General features: G+C 38.1%; 1 protein-coding gene across 12 annotated transcripts in view; it reads right to left on the bottom strand.

Moving 5' to 3' along the window:
- Positions 1–14387, bottom strand: part of NCOA3 (nuclear receptor coactivator 3) — a 95573-nt gene that overhangs the window by 5518 nt on the left and 75668 nt on the right. For 10 of the 12 annotated variants that reach the window (XM_081011003.1, XM_081011010.1, XM_081011005.1 and 7 more), the window contains 12 exons: positions 13166–13303; positions 12620–12767; positions 11308–11693; positions 10074–10936; positions 9085–9223; positions 7177–7371; positions 6096–6332; positions 5008–5134; positions 4329–4500; positions 3158–3454; positions 2234–2338; positions 442–673 (listed from right to left, as the gene is read on the bottom strand). In XM_081011003.1, the coding sequence (XP_080867129.1) occupies positions 442–673; positions 2234–2338; positions 3158–3454; positions 4329–4500; positions 5008–5134; positions 6096–6332; positions 7177–7371; positions 9085–9223; positions 10074–10936; positions 11308–11693; positions 12620–12767; positions 13166–13303 (3039 nt within the window). The remainder of the gene's footprint in view (positions 1–441; positions 674–2233; positions 2339–3157; positions 3455–4328; positions 4501–5007; positions 5135–6095; positions 6333–7176; positions 7372–9084; positions 9224–10073; positions 10937–11307; positions 11694–12619; positions 12768–13165; positions 13304–14387) is intronic. The other 2 variants (XM_081011004.1, XM_081011009.1) reach the window with 1 other exon arrangement.

The following is a 14387-nucleotide window of genomic DNA, read 5'->3' on the forward strand; positions in this document are numbered from 1 at the left end:
CATGGTTACAAGGTACTATAACTTACTAATGTTTCATTGTTTGTTGTAGTAATTTCAGATATAGCAAAGCAGAATAAAAAAAGATCAAATGCTTGCTTTTTGTTGCCAGACCCTTCCTGTACAAAGAAGTTTTCTTGCAGAATTAAGTAATGACTAAGACATAATTCAAATCAAAATTGAGAGAACCAATGAGCTGTGAAATTACTGTATAAAGATCGTGAATTTTACAACATTTCTGCTCTGTGGCTGTTCTATTTTAGATCATTCGGCTACAGAATATGTCAAATCCCTCAAAACCCCACTTTCTCCCTCATTCCAAAATATTGTGCTTATACTCTTCTATAAAAATATTCTAGCTTTAATAAGTTTTTTTTGTAATTTACTAAGCCCAACAGCAGCCACAGGAAATAGAAGCAAGTAAGATACAAATGAAGTAAGTACCATAATTGGCTGGGTATGAAAATTGCTGGGATGGGACTGGAGCCATCGGAGGGCCTGTAACAGCACCATCCATGCTTCCTGAGGTGGTCACATTTGGAGGAGGACTGAAGGCTTGAGACTGCTGCTGCTGTTGCTGCTGTATCATCATGGCCATCCTTTGTTGTCGGATGTGATGACTTATTATCTCCCTGTTTCGCTGCGCCACCATCTGAGCATTAAGGAAGCCTTGCTGCTAGCACCCAAAGAGGATTGACAAAAAGCACATTAAAGAATACAGAGGAAGAATTATTAAGTTGACAAGAAAAAAAAAACATATCTTAAGAGTTTTATGTCCATGAGCTTTTTTATATTAAAAAAGCACAATACAGTCTATTTTTCTCCCATTAATGAAATAGCAGAATGGAACAGTAAGAAAATGCACATTTATTCTGCAGTAATAAGTAGCACAGTGTACAGTAACTGTGGGGAACCACCTTCGGCCCTCCAGATGTTGCCCCATTGGCCTTGCTTGCAGCAACATTTGCAGGATCAAAGTTTTCCCACATCTGGTCTACAGTCTATATACCAATAGCAAGCTTATTCTCTTTGGGTCTACCCTTACGCAGATATCAATGCACAAGTTATCAGCAGCTTGGGGAATCCCCAAAGTTTGTCTAAGTTATAAAGAAAAGGTAAAAGGAGGGAACCAAAAATGACCTAGCAAACAGAATGCTGGCTTGATGACTATTGGAGTGGTGAAGGTGGTGGAATGGAAAACAGGAAGACGGAGGTGGCATGGAAGGGAATGGAGCATCCTGGAACAGATACTACCTGGGTGGCTAAAACCCCAAACAGCAGAACTCTACATTTTGTTGCAGGTCTCACTTTGTGTAGCTTGAACATTCAGCAGGCACTGTGGCTTATATCCAATGTGGCACTAAGCAACTTTTCTGTCAGTGCAAAAATTTATGATTGAACAATGAGACCTTCTCTCCCCCCCCCCCCCGCACCCTGAATGTGTCCTTCCCAAATCTGCTCCAAATGGTTGGGGAAACCAGCAGAAAATATTAAGGGGATGCACAAGAGGAAAGTCCCATTGCACAGGCATAATAAATATTTGTACTGACAGGACGGTTACTTAAAGCTAAATTAGATACAAGTAACTGAATCCATACTTGCCAGACTAGCATTGCTCAACAGTTTCAATCCCCAGAATGGTTCTGGAATACAGTGGTACCTCGGGTTAACAACTTAATTTGTTCCGGAGGTCTGTTCTTAACCTGAGGTACCACTTTAGCTAAAGGGGCCTTCCGCTGCTGCTGCTGTCGCACGATTTCTGTTCTCATCCTGAAGCAAAGTCCTTAACCCGAGGTACTATTTCTGGGTTAGCGGAGTCTGTAACCTGAAGCGTCTGTAACCCGAGGTACCACTGTACTTTTCTACAATTGCAGTTGAGATCCAATGCCTCACCCATCTGAACAGGAATTGCAACAATGGTAAAACAGAGCATTGTAATTCCTAATCAAAAATATTGACATTATTTAGGATGACATTATTATATAGATGTTTCTTCACCAGTCATATGCCCCAACTGATGTATGTCTAATGATGACATGATTCATGTAGAATCGTATTTTGGTTTATGGTTATGTTCTATTGGACTTTGCTCCATTAGATAAAAATATGTGTGTCTGTTTTAGTGCTTTAAAAGATGTATGAAGGAAGAGAGAAGTAATAGAAAGCAGAACTGGGGAGAGGTAAAATAACAGGAGGAAGTGGGAGGCTACTGTATAACCTGATTAGTAATACTTACTTGTGATCCCATTTGTGGGGGCATAACAGGTCTCATCACTGATGCACTACCAGGGTTGGGGTTCTCCATTTTTATATCAAGTGTTTGACGAGTCTGATTCAAAAACTTAAGAAACAGAAAGCAACAGTGTGTAACAGAACGATGTCAAAATACATCAAACAGGTTTCTATAAAACCCATGCTACACTACAAACCTAGGCAAAAGTAATAATTAAAAAGAAGCTACTTCACTCAGTGTGGCTTATTAAGTGCGCTGAAACACAACGTTTGACTTCACGCCCAAAGGCGCACTCCTCCATTGTCTCCAAGGCAGAAGGATGCCAACAAGGGCCTTAAATATACAAACCTAATCATTAACTTTCATACTGATACTTAATAGTGCAATTCAGAAAACAACCGTGCCACTGTTTTCATCAGTTTTCATCAAACATCAGTTTTCATCAAACAAATAATCTGTCTAGTCCAGCAGTATTTAATCTCAGAAATGATATTACCAAACTGAAAATAAAGACTACAATGATGAGGAATTGCAGGCCTGCTTCACATGTCATGGCAAGCCAAATTATGGACTATCAGAACCATGCAAACATGTGGATTCCTGGGGAGCTCACAGCACCTTTCCTCCTCTCTTGTTTTTTTTATTCCTGCATTATCATTAGCCAACGTTTGTGCTCTAACCATGAGCTGTAGCCAAAGCTGTAGCTCCATTTTAGGAGCCCTCGTGGTTGCATAGTACCAGTTAAGTCATAGTTTGGGCAACATCTTGACATGTAAACTAAGTCTCTGTGTGTACCAAATATCAGGACAGGATAAAACAAATGAATGTATGTGTTAATGGGTAAGTGATATATTTCATTTTCCTGCCCTTAGCAAAGCCAAAAAGTTTCCCTCTTCAGAAGGGAACTGAAAAATTATAATTGTTTACCTGCTGCCCTTGAAGTCTCTGTTGGAGCTGCATCCGAAGTTGCTTTGGTGTGTTGGTTCTGGGCCTCATGACATTTGCTCGGGGATGCATACTTTGCATTGGAAAACTGCCCTGCTGATTCATCTGATTCATCACAGAGTTAAAGGCTGCCTGTTGGCCTTGCACGCTACTAAAACCCCCTGGCAGGGGAGCTCCCTGGCCCTGGTATGGCTGACCATATACTGGAGGCTTCTGGTCAATCATTACAGTAGATTCTTGGCCATGAAATGATTCTTGTTTGGGTTCCAAAGCTTGCCCCTTAAAAAGAATATAGAACTTGCCAATATTTCACACTCTGCAATAGTATATTAAGAATATTTTATACAGGGGAATTTTATATTTGAAAATATGAGCTTTGTGTGTGTGTGTGTGTGTGTGTGTGTGTGTAGCCGGCAGTGTAAAAAACATAGTAAATGTTCAGGAGACACACCAGTAAGCACATGGTACAACAGTTATGGGACCCTATTTCACCATTTAACAGTTTAGGGATACACACAGGATTATCCAATAATCCAGTGAAAATTGCCCAATTCAAAATTACATTGACAAAATCCATCTCCTATGAGCAAGTCCTGAGTCAGGTATATTAAGACTTCATCACTATAATATTCAGCAACTATTCTACAACTACCTTTCTAAAGAAGATGCCTGCACACATTAATTACAATGTAGTATTGTCACAAATTAAAAGGAAAATAAACAATTTTTAGATCAGAAGGCTGCTCTTGTTATGTTATAGGCAAACATTTTCTCACTATGATTTTTTTAAAGGGGCACTGCAATATCATGTTTATAATCATATCAGGTCTGCATAATTTGTAATCCAGCAAATGTAATGCAGGTCACCAGCAGTTGGATAAATCTTCTGTTTTTACAGCCTTTTTAGGACTGCAAGAATACTTGGCAGGCCACAATACAGAGAAGGTGGGCTATGTTCAGCTTGAGGTGAGTAGCAAGCTCTGGAGCCTATAATATATAAAATAAGTTCTTCTCACCCAAAAGAAGAATGTACAAAGTACTGAGGAAGAAATGTACTAGGGTTTTTATTCTCCCCCCCCCCCCCCGCAAAAATACATTTTAAGAGCATACAGCAAACTGAAAAATCTGCACTTCAAGAGCACTGGCAACTTACTTGATTTACAAGATCAGGAATTCCTAAGGCCCTATCAATTTCTTCAAGGCTTGTGACATCTGTGTTACTCAGCAATGTATGCAATTGATCTAGAAGAGCCCTTTCATCACTTTGGCCATCAACATTTGGAGCAGCATACAGAAGATCATCCAAAGAATTCCTAACTAGTTGCCTAGGAAAACCAAGATGTAGCAACAATTAAGAATACTGGTCAAAGAGTAGATAAATTCTCATATCACACATAAATTGAAGTCTCCAGATAAGAATCATATCTTCCCAGTATACATAAGTGCAAAAATGAGATATGCCCAGTGTCATTTCACAAATGAGCAGGATTCTGGAAACTGAAAGGAGGACCCTCCATGTTAAAACTTTTATCACCTTTGATAGATCATTACTATCCAACAAATCCCCAGTAGAATGTCAAAGACTAAGATGGTAAACAAATTACAAATATGATGTAAGCATTTTATTTGATGAATCACAAACAAACAAATAATCTGTCTAGTCCAGATAGGGGAAGTCATATTCATAGCAGAGCCATTGAAATCAATGGACTTAACTAATTTTGTATTTAAATGAGTGTTTTTCCTGAATGATCAGAATGTTCTGATACCATTTGTAGATGAAAAATAGGCTGTCAGTTAAATAGCATATTACATTCTAAACCTTATTGTACCTGTTTTGTGAACCTCGAGGTCCTTGCTCCATGGACAGCATGTTGTCAGGCCATGCATTTGGATGGTTAGACGGCCCTTGATGTGCATAAGGATTCCCTCCCATACCAATATTAATTTCATTTGGCCCTACAAAATGAAACAAAACTAAATTTACTTTTAGAAAAGAGGTGAATTTTTGGAGCAGCGATCCAACAACACAGGGCAGCGTACAAAAACAATGTATCACTATTATAAAACACAATGATAAAATATCTCAACAAAACCACTATACAACTATTTTTAATATCAAACTCATCGGTCTTACTCTCACTTGAAGCCTAGGTAAAAATGTATGGCGTTACTTTCAGAATGTAAGATTTCTATTCAAATGGGTGTGCAAAAAGGGAGAGAGCTTCTTAACAGGGTGTTTGTGTGTGTTCAACTAATAGTAGTTCCTTCCACATCTTTGAACTGTTGTAGACATGACAGCACCAGGGTGCTCCCCCATTAAACTCAAATAGCAGTAACAAGGCAGCTAAGATAGGGTTTCCATATGCCCAGATTTTCCCAAACATGTCCGGGAATCAAATGGCGAAAGCAGCGTCCATGAGGAATTTTGAAAAATCGGCGAAATGTCCAGGGTTTTTGTCAACAGAACCAAGAAGTGTCTGTTTTAGGATCGCTATTTGTGTTTTTTGGATGAATTCTTGAAGTATGGCAACCCTAAGCTGAGAGGTAGTGGTCTAAATTGTTTATCACTATCACTGAATTTAAATGCGTTGCTTCCTTGAAGTCTACCAGTATCCAGCAACCCACACTGGAGCACTAGTTGCTCAGAACACAGTACAGATCACTGTGCAAACAGCCCAAAGCGTAAATGCTTCAAACTTTATTGCCAGTCAGCAGAGCCTGAGACTCTTAATCCCAGGGTTGTGGGTTTGAGCCCCATGTTGGGTGAAAGCTTCCTGAATTGCAGGAGGTTGAACTAGGCGACCCTTGTAGTCCCTTCCAAATCTACGGTTCTATGATTCTATTATCTTACCTATGTGCAGTGCATAAGACACAAATTATTGTGGTGTCCAATTAAAAAAGAATAGTAAGAACTCACTCATATGGATCATCTGCTGTTGGAGCATGGATCTGGTGCCAGGCATACTATTTGACCTCATGGGTAAACCAGGCATGGGACCACCAACTGAAGATCTGGCAAGGGCTGGGTTGCAGTCTGGCCCTGGTCTTGGCATTGAACCAGAACTAATAGGTTCCATCCTGCTCACTTTTGAGTTTTGTAGGCTCCAGTCACTTGCTGAATGCTGATTCATAGGCATATTTCTGTTAGGTCCCCCTAGAAAAATAACGTATTTAAATACACATTGCCTTCCCTACAGAAAACTATAGAATACAATACAATTTGCTACAGTTGGCATTTTTATACCCACCCACTCCAAATCAGTTTTAGCCAGGACCCAAAGGGCTGCATATATCAGGGCTTTTCAGCCACCATTCACTGTAACATCTCAAATATAATCTAGTTGTCAGGTTCAACTGAGATATAAAGCATTGCACAACAACGAAGATGGGTTGTTGTTATCCCTGTGTATTTTTTGTGACAATGGTTCAATTCAAACAGAATTGCTGAAGTTTGCACTCACCAAAGTTTAAAAGCCAGAACATGAAGCTCTTGACTGCCCCAAGGTCCCCTGGACAGCTTCATGACTGAGCAGAGATTTTAACCTGGGTCTCAGAGACCTTAGTCTGGTACTCTAACCATGTCAACACAGAGACGTGAACTTCTGAATGTACAGGAAACCCATGCTTTAGGGATGCTTGACTGCTTCTGTTTTCTATCTGCTCAGCACTCCAGACCCTAGGTGTGGTGGCAATGGAGGTAAAGGAACAGCCACAACAATGATTTGTCAATTCAGACACCACCCTACCGCACTTGGTGCAAGCAAATTTGCTAGCTCCTCACAAACCATGATTTGTTAATTCAGACATCACAACTAAACCCAACCCTACAAATGTTTTTGGTGAGATATGTGAATTGAGCCAAAAGGTCTAAGAAGCTTAGCTAGAATAAGCTAGTATAATACAATTGTAACAATTTTTCTCGTAGTTAATAATTTACTCCAGCAAACCTTTGGGATATTGTTCATTATTTTTTTTAAAGTATGAGGAAATCAACAAACCCATATTAGTTCCAAAATTTTCCTGATTTTCCATCATTCTTGGACTCCCACCCATCATGTTTTGCTTCTGTAGCATGGAGAATGTATTAACACTCCTCACAGACGGACTTGATCCCACTGATATGGGGCTGTCTAAAGACAAGGCTCTGTTGAAAGGAGGACGGGTGGCCTGCATAGATTGGGGACTTCTCATACCTGTTGAGTAATTAAAATATAATTGTAACTGTACCATCTTGAAACCTGGTATTGATCTACCATGACAGATGTTTAGCATCCACTATAAGGTTATTTAATGTAATTTTAATAAAACTACAGAAATTGTATGTCCTATACGAGTCACTGATGGAGACTAATACAGAAATTATTCATCTGGATTGTTTGATCTATAATGTTTCAGACTGAGATGTTAACTTCCTATAACTACTATAACTACTATAATTATTAAAAGAATATGGTGTATCTCTTTGGATCTGTACAGTCTCTGTTAATTTCAAATCTCTTATAGCTATATACAGAATTCTATAAAATGTTAGAAAATAATCAAAACCCTAACTAGAAAGGCAGGGGCAGGGGCGGAATCAGAAGCCTAATAAATTAGCTCTAATATGGTATGAGTACAGTTAAATACATATTAAGTTAACTGCTATGCTTAAAATGTAAAGGTAAAGGGACCCCTGACCTTTAGGTCCAGTTGTGACCGACTCTGGGGTTGCGGCACTCATCTCGCTTTAGTGGCCGAGGGAGCCAGCGTACAGCTTCCAGGTCATGTGGCCAGCATGACTAAGCCGCTTCTGGCGAACCAGAGCAGCGCACGGAAATGCCGTTTACCTTCCTGCTGGAGCGGTACCTATATATCTACTTGCACTTTGACGTGCTTTCAAACTGCTAGGTTGGCAGGAGCAGGGACCAAGCAACGGGAGCTCACCCCGTCACGGGGATTTGAACCGCCAACCTTCTGATTGGCAAGTCCTAGGCTCTGTGGTTTAACCCACAGCGCCACCCGCGTCCCTGCTTAAAATGTAGTAACACATTATTATTTTTTTTTAAAGGGAATTTCAAGACAGATTTGATTATATATATTTATGAATACAAAAAAGTAATGCACTTTGCAAAAGGTCAAAAGTTTTAAACAAAATGGAAAACAAGTTAGACGACAGTTGAAGTATCTTCCCTTTTATCAAGTATTTTTTCTGTTTATGGTATTTATTCTAACTCTGTAATAACACAAAAATCTGAATAAACAACATTTTAAATACTGATGTTCTCAACACTTTTGAATTGCATACTGATTTTTTTTAAAAAAACCATTTTTTTCATAGAAAGTTCAGAAAATACAACTAGATCTCTCTCTCTCTCTCTCTCTCTCTCTCTCACACACACACACACACACACACACAGGGAAACCATGATTCCCTTTCTCATCATAAAGTAGTACCTAGCTGTATGCTCCCAATACCACTTCTGATTTAGTTTACCTTTCTCAAATTATTTAGCTAATCAAAGCTGAACTTTCTGACCTATTGATTCATCTTATTGTGCACTCTGGAATGCACTGTTATTTGATTTAATAAGCATGAACAGCCTCCAGGAACAGCAGAAAGTGGTAGTATCAGGCCTGTTGATCTGCAGGCTCCCCAGTGATCGACAGTTGGTTTCTATCAAATCTATGCTTGCAACTTTAAACTCAAGGTTTTCTTGTGTTAGGTCTCAATCTTTATAAAGCTTACTATCAGAGATTCCAGAGGGTATCTACAAGGAAATTCTAGTCTACTAGTAGACAACAATAAAAACCATTTTTTAAAAGGCTAAACTGGGAAATTAAGAACAAACAGAAAGAATGGCTTGAATGCCTTTAATCAACACAATGACTGTTAAGTAAAGTGGAATATTATGTCAAATAAACTTTACCCAGTGGTGCATTTCCTTGGCACAATGGTTGCTTATTCCCCATGTTATTTCCATTTGCAGACATTGGATTACTGCAAAAATCTGAGCTAGTTAGATCACCCAAAATGGCATCTAAATTATCCACCAAATCTCCACTCATCTGAAAAAAAAAAAATTAAAAACAAACTTAGTGAGAACAAGCTAGAAGTCATGTAAATATTTGATCAGAGATAACTTTACTGATTTGGAGAGGAAAAAAAAGATAAAAACTTCATTTGCATATTCTGTAATCATCTCAGTATGGAATATTCAGAAAATATTGTGGATGAATTTTCCAAGGTATCACTTGAGGCTAGGCCTGCAATGTTTAAATAACCAATTTATTTATTTATTTTAATCTCCTGAAAAAGATGTCTTCAGTTAACATAGTGGCAGGTCTTTTTTTTTTAATGTTAATTATTAAAAGTGGTCACCGACTAAGTCATGCTTAGTAGCAGTACATGTACTGAAATCAAATAATTTATTTCAGTCATGATTCTCTCATGCCTATCAGTTTCAACAGGCTGGTGCTGAGAATGGCTTGGGATGCAGTTGTAACCACATCTACTCAGAAGTAAATCCTATTTAATTCAATGAGGCTCACTTCCAGGTACACAGGATTAGGATTGCAGCCTCAGTCAGCTATATTAATTATTTAAGGTGGTAAATGCTTAAAATACATGCGGGGCAGGTTCCTTCTTAAAAGAGGCATTCCATGTTCTCTCACGTATTGAGTGGAATACCATCATCATCTATAATCAGTGGAAAATTAAACTGGCACAATGTGAAATAATTTTTAAAAGCAACGTTTTAAAAATTACTTTGATACATCATAGTTGAGAATTCAGGTTAGCTGTGGTTTTCAGACTTACAAAAAGAAAGTGCATGGTTCCATTCCAGGGGCTTATTTAGAAAACAAAAGTATACTGAGTCTTTTAACAGGGATTTTGCTAAACATTAGAATACTCTACCTCTTCAGTGGGTTCTGTTTTTATTTTCATCTCTTTTTCTTGACTTGAAGTACTTATGGCAGAACTACAGCACTGTCCCATCTTGCTGTCCAAATTTTCTATTTTAGGTTTAATGTCTTTTGAAAGAGGATCTTTTACATCATCCTTGTCAAGCAAGTATCTAAGGAGGGCATGGTTTTCCTTCTTTTTAGGACTCATTTGTTCTTGCTTGACTGTTCCTTCACCACAGGAAACAGCACTACTGTCATGGTACGTGTCTTTACCAGTAGCTTCAGCTGTGATTTTTGCCACTTCTGCTGGAGAGTTACCATTCCGCAGCAATTTATGCAAAATCCTATGCTTCTCTTGCATGTTTGATGAAGAAGAGACCCCTCCAGATGTAGAAGATGAGACTCCAGATGAAGGGCTTGTGGCATTGGCAGTAGGTTCTTTGCAACTGGAGTCCAAAGGGGAGTTTGACAGTGTAGGGTGTCCCCTGTCCTCTGAGGAACAAGTTAGCAACTGGAGAAGTTTTTTATGCCCTTTGCTTTCAGGTAGTCCCCTCTGATCAGAGCCTTCAAGGCCCTCTTCTTTGATTTCTTTGTTACTAAGGGAGTCCCTGCTGTTTGACTGACACATGGAACTCTCCACTTGATTTTGCTCACAAAACAAGCCAGGAGGGCTCTTTGAATCCTGGTTACTCATTTTACTTTGCTGAGAAACATTCATATTTGGAGAATTGTCTAGTTTTGGACCTGGCGAAGAAAGAGTAGACAGAAGGGAAGTTCCAACTCCCTCACTAATCGCTTGAAGAGCACTAAGTGAGCTGCTTGAAAAATTGTTGTTGCTAGTGTTGCTGGCAGTTCCCATTGGAGAGTTTACACCTATACAAAAAGAGGAGAAACACTAAGTGAGGTATTACATATTAACGAATCATTTAATTAAAAATACTTTGAAACATTACAGCAGAAAGTATATAAAGGGAAAGTTTTAAAACTGCCTTCCATAATTTCTGCATAACAATATTTTTCATAGTACGGTATTCTATGAAAAATGGCACAGTAAGTCTGATTGTATTAGATTGTTTTTTATGTTTATGCTATAAGCTGCTCTGGGAATGATAGCTGAAGAGTGGATTATAAACAATGATAATCATCACCATTTCTGGCCAACTGAATAAATAGTATCTGATTTCAGAGGCTGAAACAAAAAAACAAAACAAAACACACTTTAAAAAGATACTAGAAATAATTACCTGCTACAGGAGAAAATTGATGTGAATTCACTTTTGGACTCCCACGATTCCTAGGGGATATCATTAAATTCTGTTGACTGGAAGTCATGCCTGGGCTCCCATGTGGTGGGCTGCTCATATTTAATCCATAGTTACTCTGATAAGGAGAAGACTGTATTCCTTGTCCAGAGTTCACCGGTCCCATGTTTCCAGGACCTCCATATCTAGCACCACTCATCTGCCCCATTAAGTTAGGATCTCCCATACCATAGTTCCTGTTCTGCAAAGGTATATTTTGCCCAGATGACATGTTCATGACACCACTGACTGAATTTGTACTTGCAGTTGTAGATGTTCTGATGTTCTGTCCCATTGCACTGGGATTTGGTCGATATCCATTTTGTTCTCTGAAACACACAGCATTGGCAATCAAGCTTGGCACAGTGGATTAGTAATGTCCATGTTTTAAAAGATCTTATATGTTCTTCTAGGAATCAATGTACAATACTGGGTTGCAACAGCAGAACACAGGAGCACTGCCATATACACTGATCGAGCTCATAGAAATTTATGATGAAATTTAAAATTCTTCCTTAGCCCATTGTATTAATCTTTTTATCAACATCAACAAGGTATAGGAAGAGCACAAACTGTATTTCCAAGTTGTATATTCCACTAATTTTCTTGATAAGAATAGAAAATATTCCACCCTTAATGAGAACTTTATAGAAATTGTGATACAGTGGGTAGAAGTCAGTTGCTGTTACATAATGAGGCTTACTGTTTTATCTCAAAAAGACATAAAAATGAATAAGTTCAAAACCTCTTTTTCAAAGGTTCAACGTGCGAAAGCTGCCCAAAGTGGCTGGGGAAACCCAGTCACATGGGCAGGGTACAAAATTATTATATTATTAGCAGTAGGATTTACCCTAGCAATGTTTAAAATCATTATGGTGAGAGAAACCAGCTTCTTTGATCCTTCCGAACTTCTCAGTCAAGTAGGTAATATTGGATTTGGGGTCTAACTCAATAAAAGGTGTATTCATAAGTTTCAATATAAACACAATGTACCATGAGATGATGTGCCATCCTGTCCTTGTCCGAAGAGATAAAAAACGGTAGTGGGCATATGTATGAAATTTGTATGAACTGAAACTTAACATTCAGCAATTTTATCTTCCTGTTATATCTGACCAAATAAAATTTAACAGTGCTCATGGGTTAAAATTCCGCATCTATTGTCTCTTATACTGCCCTCTAAATGTTTTCATTATGTTGGTTCACATTAGACACATATGATTTTGGAGCTGCTAAAACAGATTATTGATTTCACCTTTGAAGAAAGTGAGTGGAGATAAACCCATGCCGGTCATTGGTAACAGGGTTCCGGAACAATTTACTTTTTGTTTGTGCTGTCACTATTGTTCCATCAGCTAAGGAGAACCGATAGAGTGGAGTTTCAGCAAGACCTTGCATATAAGCTGTTAGGAAGAGTAGAAACTATTAGTACTGAAGCAATCTGCTTACATTTCCCATTCTAGAAACAGAAATAAAACTCACACTACATCATTAACTAGGCTCTGCAATACAAAACCTTCACCTACTTTTTCTCACTTGTTTTACTAAGATAAGTGTGAGAAAAATAGGTGAATGAATCTGCACAGCCCAAATTTAGTGTTTTACTAACACTAAATAGTATAACAAATTAGTTATAATTATTAATGAGCCTAATATAACCAAATGGTGTATACAATTTAATTTTTTTACTGTAAAGGCATTTCCTAAGAGATATATTCATTGTGTTGATTTTAATTTGGTCGTAAATGAAACAACTTTGTACAAATTAAATAGATTAGCATTTAGAAATGTGTGGTGTTACCTTCATGATAGTGGCGTTTGTTTGACCAGGGCTGTCCTTCATTTTGACATAAAAATCTCTGAATACAACGACGAATTGTATCTTCAAAGCCAGGTCTCATGGACCTTAGAGAATTTGTATCTATGTTAACAAGTTTACCTGTCAATCAGAAAAATGCTTACTTGATATAAAATATGTAAAACATAAAAGCTAAAAACAATAAAATGAGCATAGCATGGTTAGCAATGTTCTGTGGCATTAATATGAAAGAAAGAATAAGAAAAAAGAAAGAAAGACTAGGCTGCAAACACAGTTCTTTCAGATATGCACACAAATCCATTCTTGGAATCCTAGTCATGATTCAACCTTTTTGCCTTGCATACAGACCCGAATATCTCAAGGTCTCAACTTGAAAGACCATGTACATGTGAGTGGTCAGTTCTTTACGCAAGGTAAGAAGGATGAACTATTTAAAGGAGCACCTACAGACTCGAAAACAGTGTTCCCCAGATAATCTGGATCATCATTAACAGTCAACATAACTCCTGGAAATAAATACCAATGGGATATATCCAACCTGAGCCGCCCTGAGACCTCCAGGTATAGGGTTGTATATAAATTCAATGAATAAATAAAAATAATAAATAAACCCAAAACTGTTCCTACAAACAACACATAGCTATTTTACTGGGTGAACATTTTATGACTTTTGTACTTTTCATTGTTTTAGAGTTGTCTGGATTTACATTGTTTTACTTATTTTATTTGATCTTATTATGTTGCTTTGAGACTCTTTGTTTTGTATAAAGCAAATGAAAAATGCTGATAATGATAATCACCAACTAGGAAAAATCACAGCAGACTAAATTCAGCCAGAGTAGCTTTATGTTGCCAACTCAAGATCTTTTGCTGGTTAAGATGGAAAATTCAATTGGCAGTTTTAGCTCTACGCTCCAGATTTAGCCCAGTTCAGATTATTTTCTCCCTTACCTTCTTCCTAGGCTGGTGAGAATAAGATTGTTCATACCTACAATTACCACCAGGCACACTTTTCCTGTGAATACCCATGTGTGGGTGTTATATTTGAATTAGGTTTACTGTGTAAAATTCCAAACCATGTGCTGAATCCCAACATTTGGGAGAAAAGGAATTGACAACAGGATTCAACTCTTTGCATATTGGATTTTACAACACAATCCTATTTATAACTTGGCTTTCAACTACATGTCTCTGTAATGTATTC

Source organism: Podarcis pityusensis (assembly GCF_964106645.2).
Source record: "Podarcis pityusensis genome assembly, chromosome: 6".
Lineage (NCBI taxonomy): Eukaryota > Metazoa > Chordata > Lepidosauria > Squamata > Lacertidae > Podarcis > Podarcis pityusensis.